The sequence below is a fragment of the Phocoena sinus genome, chromosome 18 (genome assembly GCF_008692025.1).
Source record: "Phocoena sinus isolate mPhoSin1 chromosome 18, mPhoSin1.pri, whole genome shotgun sequence".
Classification (NCBI taxonomy): domain Eukaryota; kingdom Metazoa; phylum Chordata; class Mammalia; order Artiodactyla; family Phocoenidae; genus Phocoena; species Phocoena sinus.
Genome location: NC_045780.1, coordinates 12,292,423 through 12,319,733, shown reverse-complemented (window position 1 = coordinate 12,319,733; position 27,311 = coordinate 12,292,423). Strand labels below are relative to the sequence as shown.

The following is a 27,311-nucleotide window of genomic DNA, read 5'->3' as shown; positions in this document are numbered from 1 at the left end:
GGAAACTAGAATAGACCGTGCTTGTTTACATCCCTTCACTAATCTGTTTAGGCTTGGAGTTCATCCCTTGCCAATTTGTGGAGACCTACATGAGGAGTAAAAAGACAGGAAGGAAAGAGTCTCAGAGTAGCTATTTTACCACACGTGAAAGTCTCTGGATTCCTCAGAACACTTCATCCTAATAGCATGCCAGATTTATAAAACCAACACAGAACCGTTCTTGAAATAAAGATGACATTTGTAATACTCTCAAGTAAAATCCCAGGCAGGTGTGTCAGCCATGGTAATCAGTAAATAAGCCTAACACGTGGTCAGAAGGCAAGTTGTTTATTCTTTAGGAAGTTTAGACTATATTACAAGCTACCAATGTCTAAGAGAACCTCAATACATTTACATTCTAAAAAATATGTCATCTATATCATAGCAACACTAGTTTGACCCAACCTGCAGAAACCTATAAAAATCAAGACCAATTCTGTTGATCTGGAGATTAAGTTCTGAAAGCGCTTCGGTTCTGAAACTTATCGTAGAGGAAGGACTGCGGGTGGTTCCACGAGAGACACGTGCATGTACCTGAAATAAGACCCAAAGCAAGCTCAGCACAAGCCAAGGACTTTGGTTTCATAAAATCTCGTGTGGGCCACAGAAAACTTTCTAGTAGTTTTAACAGAAAGGAAGGAGCTGGCTGACTAGATGTACTACAACGCTGACAAGTTATAAATCTAGGCCCCTCCAAACTGATTTTCTTGATTTGCCATGAAACCTTACTCTTCCATCCTCGCACCAGATATGCAATTTGTTGTATTTTTAATTCTGAAGTTACTATCACTCGTTAAAGCTTTAAATAGTGAGCCCAGGTAAGAGAATCTCAGGAGCTTACTTGGAAGCCTTGTACTTCTCCCTAATTGCTTGCTGAGGTCGGTGGGGAATACCCAGGCACACTTTATGCAGCTCACTCAGGCAAGGCACAATTTCACGTAATGAATAGCCTGTAAACGTAGCAAGGGTTTCTGGCTAATCAAAACAAAAGACAAAAGAAGAAAATTGCATCATACAGCTTTATAAGATATCAGAAATCTGAAGATAAAACGGTGAAATAAAGGAGATTAATCACTTAGTGAGTATCCATGTTCATCTCAAAAGAAACTGTAATCCTTCCTCAGAGACTTTAGAAATAAGATATTAGGAAAAACAGAATTCTAAATTTGCTCACATTGTACAATTATAATGCTCACTTTGGGGACAGTTTATTCTCTCATGAGCAGGATTTTTTACTGGCCTCTAAAGGGTCTCTACTTACCTGTACACTCTATTTAAATAGAATATGAATGAGTCTTAGCCAAATTCAGAATAAAAAGTAAGAATTCTAGAAAAATAAAAGTAGATACCCCACTCTTGTAGCACAAAGTGAGCCTTCAGAACCAAATCTTAGGGGCCCATCTCTAATCTTGCCAACCGTCACAAGCCAAGAAGCAATGCTAACTGCCCTGTTCCTTTGAAAGCCTGATACAACCTCTGACCATCCTAACTGGACCCAGGTTATTTTACACAGAGGGGAAGAGTCAACATCTTTTGCCTTGAAGTGGTCAGTGCTTATACTACAACAGCCCTCCTTGCATAAAGGTGGGTGTTGAGGTTTCCAGACCTGCTTCCATTCAATGAGCTTGCCACCACCATCCCCTTGACTTCCTGCAACCTCTGCTCCCCAGTGAGCTAAGCCGCTGAGTCCAAGCCATGAAGACTGACCTGCAGTACTCAGTGGCACATTGTAGTCTGCTGGCAAGGCAACCAGTTTCTTATTAAACTAACTCTCCTTCACAAGAGGCCAGCCCATTCTAAGCCTTCAGGGTTACTGAGCAGACTTTAGATAGGCCTTGAGGTTCATCTAGAAAGAAGCAACGAGCACTTACCCAGAAGTACCTGTTCACAGTATAGTTTGCCAGGCAGTAAGCAGCTGCAGCGATCAGTGAAGGAAGGTATTTCAAGAACGGGTCAGCTTCAAGGAGACTCAGTTCTGCTACATACTAAGCACAAGAGAGAAAATCTCATTAGAATTAGGAATTTGACTAAGGTTACAAGCAAACCTAGAAATGTCAAGGGGACAAACTGTGTCATCTTTGTTCAGTGTGCATCTAGTGATGAGCGCAGAAATAGATGCTCAAAATTATTCACTGGGTTAATAATTGCTATGCCTGTCCATAACCAGAGTAACATTTACGTTGTAATAAATTTCAAGTAAATTTCAAAATGGATAGGCAAGTATTTGGCCTAACCATACAGTATACATGATGGGTTACTTATACTATAGTAGTGCAGGTTTATGCTGGTCAAGTAGCATTGCTCTGGCCACTGGAGCGGACTAAAGCCTTCAGCCAAAGGCAAAAATATGTCCATGTTAAAGCTCTTAATTTATCAGGCAAATACATGCAGTTCATAGGCTAGAACAGTACCCGTGGGCCGTGGGAACTTATCAAATTAAAAGAAACATATTGGGAAACTTATAGAGACACCCTTATTACTCTTTGCATGGCATATAAATACCAGATATATTAGATCATTATGGACGGAAACCAAGTTTTCCAAACCAGTACTTTAGTGCCTTCAACTAAAGTTTAGAACTCCAAATGACCAAATAGTGCTTCATTACTTAACAAGTTAGGATTAGATTGGAGCCAAATAGAGCCATATTTATCTTGTTCCCATTCTGTAAACCTAAGAGGTATTGCTTGTATGTGGTCTGTATATAACAAGAGAACAGTTTCCAAGCTTAAATTTTTTCTAAGACCTGGGTGATTAGACAACCCGTGTCTGCCAAACACGATTAATAGCAATGTCTCGTAAGCAGAAGTCATGTTCTTAGAATTAGTTCTCTTCCAGTTGCCAAAAAGCTTTTCTGGGCCCAAGGCAAAGAACTGAAAAGGAAGGAAGAACTGAAGGAGGCTGCTTTTTTTATCCATTTGGCACTGAAGTTCTTGGAAGTCATGTGGCCTACCTTGGCCAGGTTCTCAGTCCTGACACACACCCCTTGCCTCCTTAAGTACTGAAGGAGAAACTGGTTGGTGGTTGGCACTGTCAGGTCAAAAGCCAGGACCTTCAGGAGCAGGTGTTCCATTCTCAGCAGTTGTTGTTTTGTGTAGGTATCATCAGTTATAAAGACAAACTCATCTACTCCAGGTGGATATATTTCTTCATATTTCCTACAGAAGGGAAAGAGTTTGGGGAAGTAAAGCTTTGACCCTGTGCTCTCCCTCTTGTGCTGTCACAACCATGCCTGTCACATGGCCCTTGCAGACTTAAACATCACTTACAAATCACGAAATCGTACAGGTGTGAAAAGAGGAGGAGCTTGTTTCCAGAGCAAGAACATGAGTATGACAAGGATATGTCGTACTTACTGCTACGAGATAGTAAAGAAACAATTTCCAACTGGGAGTTTTAGGTTTTGGCTTCTGATATGCTGAAAGATTCTGAATGACAGACATGTGGGTGAATTCCTCTTAATTCTATAGATTTCAAATCATCTTTTGTTTTTGTTTTTGTTTTTGCGGTACGTGGGCCTCTCACTGTTGTAGCCTCTCCCGTTGCAGAGCACAGGCTCTGGACGCGCAGGCTCAGCGGCCATGGCTCACGGGCCCAGCCGCTCCGCGGCATGTGGGATCTTCCCGGACTGGGGCACGAACCCGTGTCCCCTGCATCGGCAGGCAGACTCTCAACCACTGCACCACCAGGGAAGCCCCAAATCATCTTTTGGAAAAGAATGTTATATTGAACACAATGGTAGGAGAAAACTCCTTTGGTCTTGAGTTTTTTGAAAGATCATGTTCAGTTTTCTCTATTGAATTAGCAAAAGATGCTGTGTATCCAAGAGATAGATAATGATACAATTTCACAGTTATCGATTCTTTGGTTTTGTTTCTCCTTTCTGTAGGGAAATGTTTGCAATGTTTTAGGCATTAATAAGTATTATGTCTGAGACCAGAAGAATAGAAAGGAAACTACCATTCACTAGCAGGTCACTTATTTAAAAGAATATTAGCCACAACGTAGCCCTTTTCTACACAATTAGATATTGTTATGAATGATTGATAGTAACAGGAACCAGCTAAAATAGCTTATTCACTATAACCAAATAAACTGTGTTATTATGAGTCACTTGCTAGATCATGAAGAGAAGGCTTTTATGTAACCAAAATCTCTTACAATAGGACATTTACTCATACTAGAATACAGCCAAAAGACTACACCACAAAATAGTTAAATTGGATCCTGAATTTGAGCTGATGGCTGCCTTAGTCATGATATTGAACTTCTTGTTAAGAGGATCTTAAACATCCAAATGGAAGAGTGAACATATGGTAAGACTCAGATTCTCAGTAAACACTGTAAAAATGATGACATTCTATCAAAGGAGGCATGAATAAGTTTTACTTATCAAGCACTGCATTTCTCCAATAAATGGGAACGGAAATCAAGTGTTTTGACAGGCTGAAGTTTCACATTATTTGAGCTGAAGAACACTTACGAAGCCAGGAGAAGAGCTGCTGTTCCTACAAGCTGCAGTTTCCCTCTCAGAACAGACATGCAGGAAAGAAACCTGTCCAAGAAGTTGACGGCCAGGTAGAGAGTCTCTGCCCGAAGCTTATATTCTTCTCCCACCTCAACCAGCCAGTCCACCAGAATTGTTCGCATGCCTTCTGTGATGTCTGGTTGTTTCCTCATGTAGTGCACTTTGGGCATGTGTCTTATCTGTTTGGGGAAAGAGTTTTGATATTCAAATAGTTGCTATGTTAGAAAGATTACACCACAGAACAGTTGCTATTTTTAAAAATCTCATGAGCAAAGGTTAGCAGGAAACTCAGTCAAGAGCCAGATAAATCTTTACCACGATATGGAAGAAAGTGAGAAATTCTGGTTCTGTAATGCAATTAGTTAACAGATGACTTAAAGGAGGGGAAAAATGGCAATAATCATTATCCCCAAGAGTGAAATACTTAACATACAAACCCTTTTTTTTTTGGCGGTACGCGGGCCTCTCACTGCTGTGGCCTCTCCCGTTGCGGAGCACAGGCTCCGAATGCGCAGGCTCAGCGGCCATGGCTCACGGGCCCAGCCGCTCCGCGGCATGTGGGATCTTCCCAGACCGGGGCACGAACCCACGTCCCCTGCATCAGCAGGCGGACTCTCAACCACTGCGCCACCAGGGAAGCCCCATACAAACCCTTTGAGTCAAAGAGAAATAGTCCAAATAACTGCTACTCACCTCACAACTATTATTTTTCATAAATGTTCTCATGTTTAGATGTCACAAGAATGCCATTCACTCATGGTTATGGCCAAGAGTGTATAACTATCTTAATATGAAGTGCTTGGGGTGCTGGAAATTGAAGGAGAAGTTGGGAAAACTCACTTCAGCTTCTCTAAGGTACTGATGAATTTCTTCAGCATATTCAGTCACATTTATCACATCTGTACCAAAATCTGATGCATCTTCAGACTGGGAGTAGAGAGATGAATCTACCAGCATAGGGGAAACTGCAGGGGGTTCAACAGTATCAGGTAAGAACATTTAATTTAAAAACTAGTTCCATCCACTAAACCCCTACAGGCAGTTGTGAAAACAGTTACTACTCAGGGTGTTCTCTTGCTAGTTATATGCTACTAAATGCTGCAGACAATTACAAAGACAGGGTACCATCAGCCACAGATGAGTCCCATTACCTGTGTTAAAATCCAGCAGGAAGTGAAGGTCTGACTTGAGTGTTCTGGTGTCTACTTCATAGGCATCCTCAAATGCCATCCCCTCTCGCCCTGTGCAGCTGTCTCTGTCCCTTTGCTCAGGCTCGTCCACGTACATGTCAAATCCTTGCTTGGCTGGCCCCTGAACCCCGCTGGCAGACAGCGCTTTCTTTCCAGCTGGAGGGAAGACATTTTCTGACCCAGAGAAACACCTGAGTGCTGTGATCCCCTAGAAAAGGGTTAAGTTTCTTGTTAGAGGCCACCCCGTAGCCCTCATAGGTGCTAAGAACCCATGTGACTCAAACCAGCAGGCTGGAAAGATGCAAGGAATCTTAAATTGAAATATCTATGTCTGCAATTGAATTTCAGAAAATGAAGCTTCCCAAGGATGACTTTGCCCTTATCTTCGTCTACATTTGACATTTGGGAAAGGAGCTACCTAAAATTTGTCATCTTCCTCATGTATTTATCAAAGGGAACTCAAGATTATAGAAAAAAAGAAAAACTATAGCTCTCCTCCAAAGTGAACTAGGTACCACATGTGGATGGAAAATTGTAAATCAGTTTTTGTGCTTGTAGCATGACAGGCTTTTATACCAACCCAGCAAGGTTCTTGACACATAGTTACTGAGTTCCTATTGTCCTCCTTAAATAGTTAACTTTTAGTCAACAGGCTCCTGTAAAGGTCCCATTTAAACCTAGTTACTTAGAAACATGATGATTTTAGAAATGCATACTATGCATAAATTCTCCTATAAGATGTAGAACCTTATTATATGACATAATGAGAATAATAAATGAGGTTCTGGACATTTTTTAAATACAGCCAATAGTATTTTCTCAGCAAATTAGAAGTGGGGTGGAAGAAAAAGAAGGGTCAAGGATGACAAAGGTTTTGGGGTTGAATAACAGGAAGGATGGGTATTCCATTTACTGAGATGAGGAAGACTCTGGGAAGAGCAGTCTGAGGCCAGGGTTGGTGTTTGGTTTCGCCTAAGTTTGAGATGCCTACTGCATGATCCAAGTGGAGACATCAAGTAGGCAGCTCACCATGTGAGCCTGCAACATAGCTGAGAGGTCCAGACTGGAGATAGAAGAAGGAGTCATCAACAGATAGATGGTATTTAATGCCAGGAGACTTGAAGAGATTGCTAAGGGAGTGCATGCAGATTGAGATCAAATACTAAGCCCTGGCACACTCTAGCTTTTAGATATTGGATGAGGAAGAACCAAGATATTGAGGAGGTGTGGCCAGTGAGCTAGGTGGGAAACCAGGAGAGAGCCGTGTTTTCCAGGCTGAGAGAGAAGAAACTATTTCAAGGAATAAAGAGTGATCAATAGTGTCAAATGCCGCCAATCAGTCCAGTAAGGAAAGGATTAAGAATTGAGTCAAAGACAACAAGAGAAGAATTTGAGACAGAGTATTCATTCAATAAACACTTGCATGCTACCCTGGCCAGGCACTATTCTAAACACTGGGAATACAGCACAAAACCTGATGTGCAAAATCCTCATCCTGATGGAGTTTACAGTAGGCAAACTCTCAAGAAACACTGCCATGAATGGGACAGTTGCTGCCAAGAGCTTTGTAGCTGAAAGGTTTTTAAGACTGAAAAAAAAAAAAATCACAATATATTTGCATGCTTCTGGGTTTGACCCAGTAGAGAAAAGAAAACTGAGAAAGAAGAGCTGATGGAATGATATCCTTGAAGAGGCAAGAGGGCATCAGGTGTGCTGCACACATGGGGGTTCACCTTACATGAGAGCAGGGACACATGGGTCATGAAGCAGGAGGGGGATGGCAGAGTATATGATACATGGGAGCATGTGGAAATTCTCTTCTGGGTGCATCTATATTTCTAGGAAAATAGGATATAAAGTTATTAGCTGAGAGGAAGGATGGAGATAGAGGCTTTGGAGGATAGAGAGAAGGGAAAGTGTAAAATAGACGGTTTCTATAAGAAGGTTGTAGAGGAATAGAACCGGGAAATGTAGAGGTAGTGCCTGGCAACATAGAGGTTAGCTAACGGTTTTGAATTTAAAGTGAGCATAGGAGTAACTACCAATTCATGAGAGGTTTTAGACTTCAAGTTTAAAGAAGTAAATATCGCTAAGCAAATTAAGTTTGTTAAAACCACCTTTACTCAGTTTTTTCCAAAGCTTGTAACAGATTGGGTAATTTTCTCCCATAACTAGATGCCACCAAAACACAGATGCCTTGAACAGTCAGTAGATGAGTCAGTAGATGAGGCTTCTGACCTGGCCTCCATCATGGCTTTTTTGGGGGGGTGGGGGGTTCTTAAACCTCTCAAATTTTCTCACCTATAAAATGGAAAGAATACCTTCCCACCTATTCCACTGTACTATTGCCAACTTCATTCCACTATAGATGTGCAGTACAGGCTTAAGGCACAGTTATGAGAAGCTTGTCTAATAACATACTTGAGGAATATTTTTTTTAATTTCAAAATTCATTCTTAAGGATCAAACTCCTCATTTGCATTTTAATTGTCTGAATTTGTTTACAGTCTGTTAAGGGAGGTACCTATGATCAGTTAGGCACAAGCAACTGATATCAGATGGCCCATGATCCGTTTGCCTAACTGTCCTTTGTCCCGAGGAGAAGCCGACTTTTGAAGCATGCATTTGGAAGTAATCTAGTAGAGCCAATCCAATCCTGATTCTAACACCATCACCAATGAGCTTAACAAAGTTTATCCAGGATGCTTCAGGCACAGCCTAGATCAATCTGAATACCAGTCCAATCTGGAAGATCCCCAGTTCCATAGTTTATTTTGGGGCATTCACATTTCCTTTTAGCCCAGAACTTAACTGACTTTACACATACTTGACCTAAACAGTATGTGTTATTTCCTTGATATTGGCAAAATAACAAAGAAAATTATTCATGTTTCTAGCTGGAAAAGGGACCTGACAATGTGATCTTTAAAAAAAAAAAATGTCCCTATAGTCCAGATTCCATGGTTGAATACTCAAGAAGAGTTTGGAGGTAAAATTTCAAGAGAAACCCACCTCCCACCAAGACATGAGAGCCCTTCTCAGCGAGTAGCCTTCCCGGCTCTTCTCAGGCATTACCTGGCCACAGGTCCTCCTGTACTGCCCATTCTCAGTTAGCACCCCTAGTACTGTTCTTTGTGGCGGATCCTGGCCAAGCTGGGCTCTGGTTATCATCTGACAGGCATCAGGACCTCGGGACACTGGAGCCAGCACTACTCCACTCTTGGAGCTGCTGAGATGCATAGCCTCAGTCTCCACAGGCTACTGCTAGCAAGGAAGGAGAAACAGACAAGCTGGTTAGTCAACCTCTTCCACCAGGGCTCCAAGGATGCAGTGAATCTCCAGAAAAGAGAGCACTGTGACAGATATCTTCCCTGCAATTATTAGGGCTGAAAGGGCCTAAGCCACCGTGCGAGCGATCAAAGCTGCTTTGAACCAAAACTGTGATTTGAATCTCTCCAGGCTTTCTTCCAAGATCTGGTTGACAGCTGGTAGGAGAGAGAGAGACGTCTGACAAACCTCCAAGCCGAGACGCTAAGCCCCACGATAATTGGGAGTCCAAATCTACAAGCCCGTGTCTTTCCGGGCTATTATGCTTATTCGTCACCCCACCACCCCCCTGCCTGCAAACAAATGACCCAGGATACATCACTGTGGGAAAGTACGTCCCTTTCCCACAGTGATAAGCAGGGTGCTCTTCCGCGGCCCTCCTCCCACAAGTCAGAAGTCCCCAAAACCTGCTTGGAACCCACAGCGGGCCTCGCTCTTCTCCGTCTTATATCTTTATACATCTGTCTCAAACAATTAGCAAGTGCACACTTAGACTGGGAATGAGGAGCCGCCGAAGGGGGCGGGGCGGAAGGAGACCGAGATGTTAATAGATTCCAGTCAGGGAGCCAGAGTCCCAGCTTTGGTAGCCCAGCGCTCAGAGCTATTTACTTTCAACACCCCCTCCCCGCGTCTGTTAAATCGGCCAATCAGCGGAGCTCCTGGGCCTCGCGGGGCCGTTTCCATGCCAACCACAGGGGGCGTGCGCGCTCTGAGGCCGCATCGCTATGGCGTCCCCTCACCTGGCATGTTCCGGGCGGACGCAGGCGAGCCCTGGGCGTTCAGAGCCGGGTGGGGCTAACCGGCGACGGGCCCCGGCTCGTCCTACCCAGACCTGCTCGGGTGTGCTTGGGCGTTCCTGGGCGGGCGGTCGCCGTGGGTACCTGCGCCTCTTGTGGCAGATGTCTGGGAGGGAGGAAGGAGGCCCACCCCGCGATGGCCGGGGTTTGGAAGGGACTGTTTCCTTGAACCCGTTCTCCCAACAGCCGCTAACTCCTCCCGCTAACGTCTTTTCCGCGGCCCGCTCCTGAGAACCTTGGCTCGGGAGAGCGACGCAGGGCCCTCGGGGCTGCGCAGGCCGCGGCGCCTTGACAGCGCCCGCCTGAGAGCGCGGCTCGCTCCCCTTCCCCGGCTCACACACCTACACCTCCTCCCAGAGAGAGGCCAAGTAGCAGCGAGTTGGCACCAGGTTTGCTCCGGGGCCTCTTAATTCGTGGTGGCGGCGTGTCCTCGGTCATTTTGGGTCCTTGCGCAACAGAGGCCGCGCCTGGCTGGCCCGGGTTTGGTGCACGTAACCCGGCAGGGCGGGAGAGGAGATCTGGAGTTTTAGGGTCACACGTGGTGCTCGCAGTCCCCACGAGAGGTTTTCCCCGACGGGTTCGGCAGCCACAGCGAGAAGCTGGTCCAGGAACGCGGAGATAGTGGCCCAGGAAGAGGAAGGAACGCGGGTGGCAGCAATGGGGCCTGGGACATTGAAGGGGACAGTGGTGAGGCTCGGAACTAGGGGCTGGTGGGGGGGGCCTGGCCACGTGGGGAGGGAGTCCTTGGGTAGGGGTCCATGGCAAGGTGAGGAGTTAGCAGGGGGCCTAATTTGGGGTAGAGGTGAGGGTAGGGAGAAGGGGCCCTGCGCACTCAGGAAGGGAAGAGAAGTCTTTGGAAACTAGGGAGGCCTGGCACCTGCAGAGGTAACTGGCAAGCCAGGTAGAAGAATATTTTTTGAAAATATTCGTGTGTGTGTGCACGCGTGCACACACACATATGTTACTGCTTTGGTCTCTTTTTATTTTTTTAAACACCCATCCCAAAGTTTCTAAAGCAGACCACTAAAACCATTCAAATGGCCATTTTAAGAACTGGTTAGTTATCACCTTATTTTGAATGGAGATGATTGTTAATCTTACCAAAATTTTTTTCTTAAGTATTTATTAATGTGTTCACCCAGTGAGCTGGGTATGCATTAATTTAATGGGAAAATTGAAGTATTCTACAGAAAGTGAGGATGAAAGTGTTTGTTTGAGTCAGATGTTAAGAGGCAGTTGGGAAGCATCTTGGAAATCAGTGCTGGATGCAGAAGGAGAGCAGAAATGGATTTTGTTTAATATGAAACTAACTTCTATATGTTTATCACCAACTTTCATTGGGAGGCAGTGATCCGATCCCTTTGCACCCTGCAATTCCTATGCCTCTGAATATGAAGGCAACACAGGAGCTCTGGTAACATCTTGATTGTGACAACAGATGTAGGCAAGCACCAAATGCTGGGCTTTGCAAAAAGGTACTGCTCTCTGGTGGAGGAAAAGAGCCTTTCTGCTCCCTTCCCGCCTAGTGCTGCTTTTGGAAGTCTTCTTGGGACCCCTCCTCCACCTGATGACACTGTTGTGATTTCTGGGGACGCTGAAGGCCTCAGGGGTGGGGATCCACTTTGGACTCAGGAGCAGGTTTTGCCAAGATCCGGAGATGCTTTGGCAGGACTAGAGTTCGTGCACTCACCGTGACCTGACCCTCTGTACATCCCTTTTGATGTGATTTCCTTGACAAAAGTGACCGAGGGTCTTCCCTGGTGGCGCAGTGGTTGAGAGTCCGCCTGCCAATGCAGGGGACACGGGTTCATGCCCCGGTCTGGGAAGATCCCACATGCCGCGGAGCGGCTAGGCCCGTGAGCCATGGCTGCTGAGCCTGCGCGTCCAGAGCCTGTGCTCCGCGATGGGAAAGGCCACAACAGTGAGAGGCCCACGTACCACAAAAAAAAAAAAAAAAAAAAGTGACCGAGAACCTCATACTCTGCCTTTCTTCCAAAACAAAGGAGCCAGTGCAATGTTTGTTCCTAGAGCCTGTCTTGATCCTCTTTTCTGAGATTGAAGCTCAAGCAAGGAAAGGGTAGCGCTGGCCTCCTGGAGAGGCAGCTCTTTGAAGCTGGGTGTCCTGACTCGAATCTGGTCAGGACCAGAAGAGGAGGCTACTAAGGTGTCTGGAGCCTCTCAGCTGTCTTTAGTCTGAAAAATACCTTTTAAAAAGAAAATAACTCTTAACCAGATGGGACCCTTGGATTATTTCATACCCATTTTCCCCTACCCTCTCTCATGTGAATAGCTGCAGCCTAATCCGGCCTTAATGAATATGAAATATTATTATTATCATTACATGTTACCATCTTTCTTCTTTCTCCAACCACTTTGTTAAACTTGGCAAAGGGAAGTGATATGTGGCTTATGAGTTTATTGCTGTGCTGCCTTAGAATTCAGTATTAAATCATTGAAGTCCTCAGCTCAGATCTTAAATTGGAGAGTAATTCAAGTGAACTTTTATGTATTTTTTATATGTGCATACATATAAATTCAGATATTTATATAGCTTGTGCAATACTTATGGATTTCCAGAGTTTTTTTAAAAAATTGTCGCTAAATATTTGAACAAGTAATGATTGATGGCATAAAGACAAACTCAACTAATAAATAGGTGCATATGCCTCGGAGCAACTAAGTGCTGGAAGACTTGGCCTTATAATTAGGAAAAATAGGAGCAGAGAGAGTAGAAAGGACTTTCTCACAAATTATGCAGTTTTAGTGAGATTCATAATTATATCAATAATTTTGCTATTAGTGTAACAAAATCAGGATTAGGACTCAAAGTTGAGTAGATTTTCAATGTCTGAATAATTAAACTATTTGTTAATATATTGAGAAGTGAACAATACATTTTATTACAAATACATCTTTAATGTCTAAAATATTTGGTATAACTTATATGCTAACATAATAATTTCTTAGATTAAAAATTTACTTGGTCAGCACTTCCTGCCTGATATTCAGTGCTCGGCTAGTTTTGATGCTAGGATTAATTTCCATGATAAGGATGACAGCTGAATTCTTTACTAGGGATTTTTAAATCCCCAAGTCCTGTTAAAGCTGATTCCTCCCCCCTCCAAACTTCAATTCAAAGACAGTCTTTTCTGTTTGCCGGCAATTACCTGGCAGTTCAGAAGCTGTTATTACTTCTCTTCCATTTGCTCGTTGTAGCTAGTAATTAACCTTCTGTTCACACATTTCAGTTTTCATTCATTTGTATGAAATCAAGTTGATTTTCAGCATAGGGATGAAAAAGTAGAAGAGCTATTTTTTTTTAAGGACCTCTGTCCCTTTTAGGGACTTATTTTGCCTGTTCATGGACATGCCTCTGCCGTTCTCAATATACATTTAAATTTAGAACATAACTATGTGGTAAGATGAGGGACAGATGCTGGGGATGGCGGGCGATTTGTGACATTTTAGCCCACTTGACCAAAGGATCCAGTGAGTCCAGTTTGAGAAGCAGCCAAAAAATGTACCTCCTTAGGAAGCTTATATCCTTGGGTGGTGCAAAGTGGATCCCTTAATACGTAGCAGGTGAAGCTAGTTTTCACTGAAGTTTGTAAAGTCACTTTCTCTGAATGAAAATAGTTTGAATACATACATGATAGTGACCAAAGTCTACTATTCATTCACTCATTTTACAAATATTTTTTTGAGCATCCATCTTATACCAAGCAGTAGCTGGATATGGGACAATTAAAAAGTATCCCTGCTCTCAAGGAGCTTTTTGTTCAGACAAGGAGAAGGTAAATAGATTGTTATATAAGGTGCCGCATAATTAGTGTTTATTTCATCATGGGGTACACAGATGTATGAACAGAGAGCAGTAAGAACTTAGCGAAAAGGAAGAATGCATGTTGCTGTGGAGATTTGGAAGCAGTATCCAGATCTGCTAATAAAGATGATTAGAATAAACAGTTTTTTTGCAGGACAGATGGTATAGTCTACATTTATTCTAGAAAGGGGAAACCCAAAGGACAAGAATTGTCAGCAGTGTTTATTCCCAGTCTCCCAAGGGAAAGCAATAAACTGTGGTGTCTCAAAATACCCCTCCAGACTGTCAGTCCTGGTTCTGGGGCAGACTCCACAGCAACGATCTCATGAAGAAGTCCACTTCCCAGCAACTTGGGTGAGAGGAAGCTGGTTCTGGTGACTTTAGTAACCATGAGTCAGCCCCCAGTAATGTGCTCACCTAGAGGTGCACTATTAAAATTAGATACCTATCGCTGCAGACTTGAGACCTCTGGCTGTAGCCTCCCCAAAACTCTGTACCAAGGGAAAAATAAGTTTCAGTGGGACGATGGAGCCATTGTGGTTTAAATAATTTGAAAAGTTTTGAGTTGCCAGATCTTTACTGAAAATCAGTTTATTATTAGAGGAAGTCAAGAACCTGGATTTTACCCAACCTTTCCTAGATCTAAAATTCATCTGATGACCCATATGTTGTTATGAGGTCATTGCATCATTAAAGTTAGCTGTCATTTATTGGCTATATCTTTTTAGTTTATAGTACCGCTTATACTAGTTTTTCTGTGAAAATCAATTATTTTACCATCAGTTCTATGACAGTTAATTCTATAAAATAGATTTCCTATGTTTTACATTTATCTCTAATTCTCTGAATCTCTAATTGAAAACATTATGGAATCTTCACATCACCTGTCTGTGACTTTGTCTGGATGAATACCATATCTGAAAACAGGCTCATGTCCTGTTCACTCCAGTAATCATTTATTAATATTTTCTGCATATTAATATTTTTGTTAATTAAATCCTCCTGCCGGTAAATCACAGAATATTTGTAAAATTTGTTTTGCATTGCCTCAGTTCTTTTATTGCTCATCTGTAAATTAATATCAACAGTGGTCGCAACAAATGAGATTGGTTCCCATTCTGAACTTAGATTTTTTGCAAAACAAAATTTTTCATGCTAAAGACCAAAAAAATCAAAATCTTGTTGCAGGCTTCTTATGCCTTTTTTATTACTATCAGGACTATCTAGCCTAAAGAATTCATATAGCCCTCACTATATGAAAATTCTATCTAGATAAAAAATATCTCAAACACATATAACTTTTCCTATAGCAACGACTCATAAAGTTGACTGCGTATATATGTGTTCTTTTTAAGGCATCTAATATATGAAATGAGGCAGCTTAGTGTTTTTGTCCATATTACCAGAATTAATTTTTATCATTAATGAACCTTTTGCCTAGTCAACAGTCAGTCAAAACCACTGTGTCCATATGAAGTGCATTGTGTTCTATAATGAAGAGTGCAACCATTTTAGTTGTTGTGATAGACATAGGGGTTACATAAGTGAATAATAATCTTGCTCAAAGTTCAGTCTTATAGAGGAAGAAAACAAATACACAAATGATTACCCACAAGGTAGAGTGAGGCTGTTGTCTAAGAAGTCCAGAGAAAGTTCTGGTTAAAGTCCAGGTGAGTTTTCAGTTAATTAAGAAAATCAGGAAAGGTTTCCTGAAGATGGCGCTTTTGTGTTTAGCCTTGAAATTTAGATCCGGTTTTGATAAGTAGGGTTTGGATTGATTGTTTTAGGAAGAAAATATTGCATGAGTAAAGACACTGAGAAAGAAATTGCAAAACAAGTTCTGGGGAATGCTGGTGCTTTGTGGCACCTGAGTTTATAATATAGAATACAGGTTGGTGATAGTAGACAATCAGGAACATTGGGATCATCATGTAGGGTCCTGAGTGCCAGAGTGAGGAGTTTGCTGTGAGACTTTTGAACAGAGGAATGACAACATTAGAACTATATTTATAGGGAAACAACCTGAGAGCAATGAATAGCCCAGAATTTGGGAGTAGGAGATGCATTAGGAAACAATTGCTGGAGGAAATGAACACCTGAACTGGGACCATGCTGTGGGCACAGAAAGAAAAACAGGCTCAATAAAGTCACCATGAGTGTGGAATCCACATGACTTAGCAACTGACTGTATGTTTTTTTTGAAGGAGAAGATGGAGGCAAACATAATTTTGCAATTTCTAGGTCAGGTTGATGGAGCAATAGTAAGGTTGACAGAAGTAGGAATGCCAGATTAACTGGTTTCAGAGGAAAAAGGAAGTAAAGAACAAGTTTAATTTTGTACATCATAGTGATAGAAGTCTTTCCTAATACCTGTCCAGGACCCTCCATCTCCATCCCTATGTATATATGAATTATGATAATACTGAATTGCACCTGTTTTCAGGGGGTGATGATGGAGATGGAGGTAATGGAGATTGTAACACATTTTTCAAGTGTTTGTCTAGTATCCCCATTGTAATTAGCAGTTAACGTGGTTATACCAGGAAAACCCGTGAAGAATAAAAGATCCACAGCTTCCCATTTGCTGTTTCAGGGTACCACTCTTCCATTCAAGAGGCCCTCTTCCAGGACCATAAGTCCCCTGAGGTCAAGGACTGCATCTTATTCAACTTTGTAGGATCTCCTGGCACAGTGTCCAGAACAGAGTAGGCGTTCAATGTTTGCAGATTAAATGACTGAATAATAAGATGTAATTTACACTTGTTACATAAATGAGCCAAAGATGGCCTGTGTATGTTGGCCCAATGTTGTTAATTTGTTCACAGCAGCCCAGGACCATTAGCTCAAAAGCCGGCCAGTCCTAAACTCAGATTCTGGCACATCCAATTGTTTTAAATATACCCCCAATAAGCATAGGTTTTAGTCATTTAGAGCCTGCCTGCTTTGCATTTCCTATGAAACTGTACCCAACATCTGTTAGACTTAGATAAACAAACCCTGGGACTTTAAAAGCCCCCAAGTCCCAGCTGCCCTTTGGAGCTCTCTGACCCAGAGACTCACCTGCTGCAGGGTGACACCCCTGGACATGTAACTTCCCTCTCCGTTTCCTCTCTCACACAGGAATGCCCTTGTTCTCTTTTTCTTTTGGGTGGTGACCCCACACCATTGTTTGCTGAAGGTCTTATGGTTGGTGGAACTTCCCATCTACCCCTCCACCTGCCCCCATGCAAACCTCTCAAAGCAGCACCGAAATAAAGCTCATTGTGTGCTACTGCCACCCTGTGGTCATATCTTTTCCCTGCTCTCCCAAATCCCCGAACTCATGCAATATGTATGTGTTCAAGCCTATGTGTTTGTTTCTTTTTTTCCTTTTTAGTAACTTCAGATTTTGGCACTCATTGAAAACATTCTTAGACTTGGAAAGCTGGAAGGGGATGGAAGTTATTTCATTAAATCTTGTTTTACACAGATGAGGACACTTGGGTTCAGACTTCTCTCTCTTTCAAAATTCAGCTCCTGAAAGTGAAGTTTCAGAAATAAATGAACACACATGACTTCTAATTCCAGGATTTACCTAAGAAATCATGATCATAAATAGCTTCAAAGATAGCAGTAGTCTGAATAACTATTATGCAGCCATGTAAAATAATGTAGATTTTTAAAATAACATACAGAAATGTTCATAATTTTAGGAGATATAAAAGTATAAAAACAGTGTTTAGTATGTTGCATTTAAAAAATTTTTTTATATGCTTAGAAAAAGCAACAATAAATACCAAGTATTTAGTAGTTATCTGTGCATCACAGAATTAGCTGATTATAAGTAAATTCATTTGGCATATCTATAGTTTTTGAATTTCCTATAATAAACAATATTAATTGCTGAATAAGAAAAAAATCATTAACGAAGTAAATTATCCGGGTGAGTTACAGGATCAGACCAATAACACTGTCCAATAGAACTTTCTGCAATGACGGAAATGTTCTATATCCTCACTGTCCAATATAATAATGAGTGGCCAAGTATAGCGATTGACTGTTGAAATGTAGCCAGTTCAACTGAAGCACTGAATTTTTACCTTAGTTTACATAGTTATGTCTAGCTAGCAGCTACCATATTGGTCAATGCAGGATTAGAATATTTGATGGTTGAGAACAGTCACAGAGCACTGAGGCATCATGGACAGTCTAATTCTACTGTATATGCAAATGTGAAAGTATATCTTGTCTAGCTTCCTCCTAAGTTATTCTTATGCCATAATTTGGGATAAAGTACACGAATAAATATTGACACAAAGCCATCTATTCAGTGTAGGTTCTATGAGAAGAATTGACTTCACCATGTGATTCATAAAGAAGACCCATTTGTAAATGAACAAGGAAAATTCATCCAGAAATTGCATTTTTCCTTGTTAAAATGAAAAGTTCATCCTTTTCCCCGATCAGGCAATAATCCAGAGATAAAACCAGCACAACTGAAAGATCAAGTTGGATTCTGTTCACCTGGTGAATTAAACCTTCACCATTTCATTTTATAGCTGTAACTATTTACTTGGATTTGCTGAATGCTGGACTTATGTAATAGTTTATATAAATTTCAGCTTAAGTTTTATTTTTGTTACTAAAATTGTATGTTGAATTTTGTGACCAAATTCATACCCTCCTTCCTTGATTTGAGAGCTCACCTCTCAGATTGGTACCAGTGTTTGTGAAATCTTCATCTCTCTACCAGTATTTCACCAGCACCCAAGATACCTCCTTATTTGGGATCTATTGTTTTGTTTCTTGCTTCCTGATGGAAGGAAACACTTTATCTGTAGGAACGATCTTCTGCTTTCCAGAAGATAAGAAGAGTTAATTTATGCAGCAGTGTGCTCACAATTCTGCTTCTTGATATTATGGGAAACAAATCATTTCTCTCTGTAGTTTCCTTAATTGAGTAGGATTATTTTTTAATAGATTCCATAGCGCCTTCCTTTGTATATTAATTTACTTGATAAAGCAAGAACACTATAGTGATTAAAAATTCTAGAGATGTGCTGGGAATAACAGGAACATTATTAAGATGATATAGGTTTTTCAAGTAGAAATTTTCTGGGAGAAATCTTTACAATTTCAATGAATATAGATGATATATAGCTAGAGTTATGAGTTATTTTTGGCTTTCAAACCCAAGAGAGTTCATTTAGAACAAACTACAAATTTTTACTGAAGGTGGCAGAAACAGGTGCTAAAAAGAGAGAAATGGAGAGTTTGTAATTCAGGCTGGAGGGAGACAGGAAGCTAGGGAGTTAGAGAGATCAGTCTAACCAAGTGTTGCTATGCCAGCCCTTTGGGAAAATAACCAGGAAATTTATTTACCCAGTTAATGAAAACAAGTTCAAATAAACAGTGATAACGTAATGTGTACTTTATAAATGGGATTTGGAAATAATACTCTGAGTAATAGCCGAGGTGATGAAAATAGTAGATATTTTCTTTGTTTCTTTTTGTTTACTTTGAATCCACAGTCAGTATTTTATCCCACTAGAACTGAACCATTTTTAAGTTGTCTGCATTTTGTAGGAAGCTGGCTTTGTATCCTTTTACTGAAGAAATACAGAAAAAAACAAATTTCTTGTGTTGCTAAGACAAGAGGAATAAGCAAAATGAAAACTTCTGACCTTCAGATTAAAGGTTCTGTTGATTTCAAGCAGAGACCAAAGCAGTCGTGAGGAAGGAACACTGCAAAAGAATTGAATCCCACTGGGAGAAATAAAGGAGAAAAGCTTCTGAAGCTGGAGGAACAGGGCTGGGCATGTTCCCCAGATATGTTGGGGTGTAATGTTCCTCTTTCCTTCTAATAAACTGCAATCTGTTGAGGATTGACCATCTGTCAGCTCAACAATAGCAGTGATTTCTATGTGACAAATAAAATGCAAATTCTAACCCATTTGAATAAATTAATAATCTGTAGCAAAGTATTCTAAGGGTGTTTCAGGGTGGAACTGATTTAAACATATCCATTCAAATTCTGATTTAAGTCATTAATCAAAAAGACTTTGTTTAATCATTTTTTCCTATGAGCTGCTCTCTGCATTTTCCACTTTGAAAGTGCACTTTTGGGGAGAGATAGGGATCTGAATTATGTAAAAACAAAATTGCACACCAATTTTTTTTCTGAACATTCTTATGTTCTTTTGGGGGAAAAAAAAAAAACCCATACACTGCATGTTACCTTTGGAAAAGGCTTATAATTTAAGAACTGAAATTCTTTATATTTTACATATAATAAATAGGAATTATTTTACTATTATGAAATACTGTTTCTCAGAACAGAAATAGGCATAACTCCCAAATTCTGATTTCCTTAGTAGCTTTCTAGATATGCCTCTAAAATACTCTCAAATCCAGCCCCTACTGCTACCTTTGATTTAACATATTCGTAGAACTTTTAAAAAGTTTGAATGAATATATTCTTTCATATAATACCTTACCATGATAAGTTTGACTTGTAATTTATCAATTGATTATATTTTTGCAGTTGTTAGGATGTTTCACAAAATAATAAGTATTACCAAACATTTTAGTTAATGTTTTTATATCTGATTTCTATAAATTAACCTGATATTTATCCATGCTGGGTGTCTATATAAGTATTTTTTAGAACATATTTAGAATGAAAGTGAAACAATGATTGCTATTTTCTCTCTAACAATCTTGCAGTCTTCTCCTACTGCTAAGCTGTAAATGGGCAGAGTTTGGATTCATGGGAATGCTCTCAGCTGAGAATCCAAACTGTACATAAAACTATAAAGCTTTATTGTCCCTTCCTGTTTCTGTATTCATCCCATCTATTTTCCAGCAAACATTTATGGGGCACCTACTCTGTGGCAGGAACTTTCTTAGGTATTGGGAATGCAACAGTACACAAGAGAGACATGGGTTCCTGTCCTCAGAATTTATAATCTACTCCCTACTTTTCTAATAGTGGCTGTGAATCGATCTTACCAATTGTTTTAAATTCTGTATTAAACTCTAGATTTAAAACAGTGACATTTTCAAATACCCTCTCTTGCACAAGGGTCCAGGCTCCTCCCTCTGGAGCACAGGTCGCTGGCTATGACTCTCAGTCTCACTGATAGATTCAGTGCTGACAGTTCTATTTAATTCTGTGTTATTGCTCAACCAGTGTCTAATGATTTCAGGACCTTTATGAAAATTATTTATTTATCTTTCAAGTTCTAGATGGCTGACTCTTTACCTTATGGGAACATGTACTCCTCAACAATGAAAATATTGAAAAGGTGATTAAGGTTTAATTAAGCTGCCAAGTCAATGAGATTGATATCTTTAGAGATAATTTCCCTTGCCAGATTTTAGAAATGATATAAAATTCATTTTCAAACATTTATCCACAAAGCTTTTCAGATTTACTTACACTACAGAGATATCATAGAAGCTCTAGGAAAAATAGAGTATTTAGAGACGTCAGAGATTTTTGTTGTTGTTGTTATTTGTTTGCTAAGACAAAGAAAACCACTCCAGAAAAAGGACCAAGTTACAAACGGCAATGCATTATATAAAGTTGCTTTGGAAAGAAAATTAAAAGGGCTGTTTTGATGTTATTTCTCTTGCTTATATTGTTTTCTTGAAATTCCAAAGTCAAACAATGAATAAAAAGGTCAGCTGAGAAAACACATATATTGGGGATAAACTACTGCTCAGAAGTGAAGCTGATAGTATCTCTCTCAGTTTTGTTTTTAACAGTGATCTGACGAATGTGCTTATTATTGCATTTAACAAAAACATGACAGTTACCTACTAAGAATCAAAAATAAGGGATACAAGATGGCTAGGATAGTCTGCTTCTGGCAAGAGGGTAGACAGGTGTTTTTAAATCCTCCTGCAGCAGAACACCTAGATGCCAGATACATTTCACAAAAATTATTTAAAAGGGGCTTCCTTGGTGGCGCAGTGGTTGAGAATCTGCCTGCCAATGTAGGGGACACGAGTTTGAGCCCTGGTCTGGGAAGATCGCACATGCCGCGGAGCAACTAAGCCCGCGCACCACAACTACTGAGCCCAGAGCAACTAAGCCCGTGCTCCACAACTACTGAAGCCCATGTGCCACAGCTACTGAAGCCCGTGTGCCACAACTACTGAAGCCCGTGTGCCACAACTACTGAAGCCTGTGCACCTAAAGCCCGTGCTCCACAACAAGAGAACCCACCGCAATGAGAAGCCCGCGCACCGCAACGAAGAGTAACCCTCACTCGCCACAACTAGAGAAAAGCTCGCGTGCAGCAACGGAGACCCAACGCAGCCAAAAATAAATTAATTAATTAATTTTAAAAAATTATTTAAAATATATATCCGAGGAACTTCCCGGTGGTCCAGTGGTTAAGACTCCACGCTTCCAATGCAGGGGGTGCAAGTTCAATCCCTGGTTGGGGAACTAAGATCCCACATGCCACGTGGTGCAGCCAAAAGATAAAAAAAAAAAAAAAGACTGTATCCTGGGTTATAATCCTCAGGTTGGCAAGAATAAAATGTATACCTGAGAACATACAAAATAAGAGAATACCTAGGGATCTTACATAAAGAAGGGACTAATATTTGAAAGCTAATCTAGCTACAAGACCTCAGCTGACCTCAAGATAATCTGAACAGCAGGGAACTAGAGCCTTGTTTCTTTAATCATCATCATCATCATTATTATTATTCCACTGCATTCATTTATTAATAAGCACCCTAACAATCTACATGTGTGTCAGCTTTCATGTTTACAGAGAAGGAGCTTTCCCCCAGGCTGTGTGAGGACTCCCCATAACTCCCTGGTGAGTTCTACAAATACTGAAATGGAGAAGTTGGCTCCTGAGTCTGTCTGTTCCCAGCTTCCCTTTGGCTCAATATGAATGAGTTAGTGGTTCCCCAGAGTAAATCTAAACTAGATATCTTTAAGAGATGTTCTGGTTAATCTACCGCTGGACTAGAAACTAATGGAGAACTCCTAGAATATTAACATGAGAAGTGGCTAGTTTTCCTCCATTTAATAACAATCTGCAAAAAGTAAGTGTCAAAATCTAAAAAGTAGCATACCTTCACCAATCTATTGGTAAGAATGGAATTTGTATGAAACACCACAAATTTGATATTAGATGGAACTTGTACTAAATGACCTTTAAGGGACAGTTGGCTCCTTTTTAGTGGAATTCTTGTCAAGGAAGATATATATTAGCTTCACATGGTTTAAACTAACAGTTCTACTGTGAACTACTCTCAGTGTATGCATATATGCTCATGGATCAAAGCCAATTTCCTTTAACAATATATAAAAAGATACATTTTTAGGGTGCTAAACCTAAAAACCCGAACACCTCAACCAAGTAATGATATTCATTAGTAACTACCAAATTGCACTAATAGTCTTGTGGCTATCATGTTAGAATAAACATAATATCTGTATTATCCTAAAATAAAATTCTTCTCAGAATTTCATTACATACATCAACTTTTGTCGTATATCAACTAGCTGATATTTTTGTTCTTTATCAAAAAATGCTAAGAAAATTATTACCAGACTTTATATGGTTCTTAAGTCATAATTCCTGATTTCTTTACATATTTAATATGAAATGGTCCAGGAGGTATGTCCACTGTCAAAGTCTGTAGTTCCTTTCAGTGACATAGCACGTACTGCAAAGTTAACTATTACCGCACAAAAACATCTCAAGTATAGTAAAAAGAACCTTGGGTTTTAATGATTGTTCTGGAATAAGAAGGAAGGCCTTAGACCTGAGCAAAGCAGAGTTAGAATCCAGGCCCCGGAAGACACTAGTGCACTCAAAAGACTTCCCCCTCATTAAAATGGTGAACTAGAAAAAAAAAATTTTTTTTTTTTTGCCCCTGGAAAAAGGGAGAAAACCAGGAAACTTTGTATTCTGACTCCTGCTCCGGGTAACAAAGTAATATAAAACCCAGGAATTCTCACCTGAGAATTTTTAACTTTGGCCCTTTCACTTGGATTTGTGTTTCAAATCATACTACCTACAGCACCCAGGAAGCACCAAACATTTAAATGTTGGCAGACTCTTGGAGCACCTGGCAGAAGCAAATACAGGCCTTCTCTGGAGATATATACCCTCAGCTCAGAACTTAGGATTCCCCAAGTTAGCCAAATGTGAGCTCCCAATGTTACCAGCCCTCCCAAGTCGGCCCCCAGCAAGGGTCCTCCTGCCCAGTGTTGTTGGAGCCAATAGAACGAGAGTGAGTTAGGTTCAGAAGCAAAGGAAGGCTTTAGTCTTCGATCAAAGAATGGAGAGGTGTGAGCTCTGGCTCTAGAGGACATGGTCTCCAGACACGCCGTGAGCAGGGCTGCTTTATAGGGATCTCGGGGAGGGGTGGGGTTCCTGGGGGGCTGGGGGCAGCTGTGCAGCTCAGGCTCCAGATCACAGTGCTGGGTGGGCACAGCGTCTCTGCCCACGGCCCCACCGCCATCTTGGATTGAGTGTCATAGCTGTGCTTCTACCCACAGAGCTGAGGTGCCTGCGCAGTCTTTGGCACCAGGGCCTCGGGTCTGATGCGCCAGGTTCAAGGCGCAGCACCTATGCGAAAGTGAAACTAGACTAAGCACAAAGGAAAGAAAGGTTAGACTTTATTTTATTACCCAGATTCTATTTTTATTCCCCAGGAATTGTTAATGGGCTTTGCTGGTGACACCAACATAAAATGGCAAAAAAAAAAAAAAAAAAAAAAAGAGGAAATAAGCCACCATGAGCAAAAAGTCATGGCTGAATAAGATACCAAAGGATTTCAGATATTGACATTATCACATGGGTAATATAAAATAAGTGCTTACAGAGGCCAGCTGTCAGTTTCAATGTGGTTCCTCTAAAGGTACCAAAAATACGAGTAAAGAACAGCAGAGTATCATAAATGACCAGGAAGTTTGGAAAAGAACCAAATATAACTTCCAAAAATTAAAAATATCGTCATTGATGAAAGCAACCTACGTGTCCATGGATAGATAAATGGATAAATAAGATGTGTACACACACATGTGTGTGTGTGTGTGTGTGTGTGTAATGGAGTGTTATTCAGCCATAAAAAAGAAGGAAGTCTTGCCATTTTTAACAACATGGAACTTGAGGGCATTATGCTAAGTGAAATTAGGCAGAGAAAGACAAATATTGTATAATCTTACTTATATGTGGAATCTTAAAAAAAAAAATGAACTCAGATACAGAGAATAGATTGGTGGTTGCCAGAATGGGGGAGGGGGGTAAGTGAAGTGGGTAAAGGGGGTCAAAAGGTACAAACTTCCAGTTATAAAATAAATAAGTCATGGGGGTGTAATATACAGCATGGGGACTATAGTTAATAATACAGTATTGCATATTTGAAAGTTGCTAAGAAAGTAGATCTTAAAATTTCTCATCACAAGAAAAAATACTATCTACAGCAAAATAGTCACAGCTGAAGAGACACTGAAGCCAAAGATAGAACTAAAGAAATTACACATGATATAGCACAAAGAGAGAAAATGAAAGAGAGATCAGAATCATAGACAATACAATTTTAAAAATTGAAGGTAGGGCTTCCCTGGTGGTGCAGTGGTTAAGAATCGTCCTGCCACTGCAGGGGACATGAGTTCGAGCCCTGGTCTGGGAAGATACCACATACCCCGGAGCAACTAAGCCCGTGGGCCACAACTACTGAGCCTGCGCTCTAGAGCCTGCGAGCCACAACTACTGAGCCCATGTGCCACAACTACTGAAGCCTGCGTGCCTAGAGCCCGTGCTCCGCAACAAGAGAAGCCACTACAATGAGAAGCCCACACACCTCAGCAAAGAGTAGCCCCCGCTTGCTACAACTAAAGAAAGTCTGTGCACGCAGCAACAAAGACCCAATGCAGCCAAAAATAAATAATTTTTTTTAAAAAATTGAAGATAACTTGGAGTTCCTGAAAGAGAATAAACAGAATAGGGCAGAGATGATATTCTAATATATGAGTTAGGGCACTAAATTGTTCACTTTCAAATGGTTAATTTTGCTACATTAATTTCATCTCAATAAATTATTTTAATATGTACTTCTTAACATATATATAATTTCTTATATGTATAAGAAATTTAATATATATGATATATATCTTAACATATATATGTATGTGTATATATGTCAGATTCAGAAAGCACGCTATATCCCAAGTAGGGATAGTAAAAAGTAAGTAAGTACTTACTATAAAAAGTACTTTTTATAGTAAGTAAAAAGAAATGTACAATTGGAGAAAAAAACAGATTATCTCTGAAACATTGACTATCAGCTGACCTCTTAAAGTAACAATGGAAGTCAGAATAGGGTGAAAAGTATAATATCCTCAAGATGCTGAGAGACAATAACATCAAAGTAGAGTACTTTACCTAGCTAAAATGTGACTCAAGAATGTGAACAAAAGAAAGACATTTTCCTTACTTCAGAAAGAAGTAAAATTATTCCACAAGGAAGAACTGAGATAAAAGAAGGAATAGTAAAACAAAGAACTTTGCAAATATGGATAGACATATATAAATATTATAACATCATAATTTAGGGGATAAAATTTGGCAGGGTTATCAAAGCATTTAATCCCCTTCATAAATTTCTCCTCCATCATATTACTTTCTCCTGTCATGGGAATCATCCTATACGTGAGCAGTCCTTGGCTTCATCCTTCAAAGATTTTAACATGTGGCCTCCCTCTTTCTCCCCCCGCTTTTTTTTTTTTGTCTCTTTCAGTACTGTAGGCTGCAAATTCATAAATTTAAGACTTTTATTCATGTTTTCAGCAAACATTGATTACTTGCTTTGCGCCAGGGGTTGTGCCAGACACAAGATACAAAACGGCTTGCTATCTGGACCGATATATGAATAAGTACAGGAAGCACGATGTTAGAGATGCTGTGATTGAAATATTCTAGACACTTAGGAGAACAAAGGAGGGAGTGATTGATTCTGAAACCCAAGGAGACTGGAGAAGACTTCATAGAAAAAGTATTTCCAAGCCAGCAGGGGAATCAAGGGCATGCTGGGGGAAGGATGCATGTGTGTGCAGAGAGGATCCGTGTGAAATCATATAACATGTTAGAGGAACTGCAAAAAAGTTTCACATGGCCTTAGCATGAAAAAAGTGGGGCTGGGGCCACTGCTAAAGACAGAGCTTGAGAGAAAGGCACAGGTCAGCTCAGGAAGCACTTGGTCAGGCATGCTAAAAGTTTAGGCTTTAGTACATGGACCGCAGGAAATTACAGAAGTGTTTTTAAGCTGGGCAGTTACATGGTTAGATTTGCCTTTTAGATATATCTTGTGCCATCTATGTGGCAGGTTAATCATAAGATGGGATTTCCAATTGAAGATGAAGATACAATTGAACACCAGTCTGTAGAGCAGTACAAGAAAACATCTAAAAAATTAGGGATAATATCAGAAAATATGGCCATCCAACATGAAAAACATAGAGAACGAACAAAATGCTAAAGAGATCAGCCAACCTCAAAATATTTTAAATATGTATCATCAGCCAAATGAGCTTACTAGAGATGTAATGTACATGTATTGTGGAGACCAGACAGCCCTTTAGCTACCTA

The 27,311-nt window shown here is 40.6% G+C and overlaps 1 protein-coding gene across 1 annotated transcript; it reads right to left on the bottom strand.

Annotated features, from left to right (window-relative positions):
• Positions 1-300: 300 nt before the first annotated feature.
• CCNA1 (cyclin A1) lies at positions 301-9,023 on the bottom strand. The gene is made up of 8 exons (XM_032611402.1): positions 8,833-9,023; positions 5,719-5,965; positions 5,408-5,532; positions 4,523-4,746; positions 2,993-3,197; positions 1,911-2,024; positions 881-1,014; positions 301-573 (listed from the first exon to the last, which is right to left on the bottom strand). The coding sequence occupies exons 1-8, from the start codon at positions 8,995-8,997 to the stop codon at positions 522-524; spliced, it is 1,266 nt and encodes a 421-aa protein (XP_032467293.1). The 5' UTR covers positions 8,998-9,023; the 3' UTR covers positions 301-521.
• Between the last annotated feature and the right edge of the window lie 18,288 nt (positions 9,024-27,311).

Coding starts and splice junctions, on each gene's coding strand:
- CCNA1 (XM_032611402.1), bottom strand. CDS start 8,997: ATGCATCTCAGCAGCTCCAAGAGTGGAGTAGTGCTGGCTCCAGTGTCC. Junction 5,533..5,718: donor CCTGCTGGATTTTAACACAG/GTAATGGGACTC, acceptor AACCCCCTGCAG/TTTCCCCTATGCTGGTAGAT. Junction 2,025..2,992: donor GGACTGAGAACCTGGCCAAG/GTAGGCCACATG, acceptor TCTTGTGCTTAG/TATGTAGCAGAACTGAGTCT.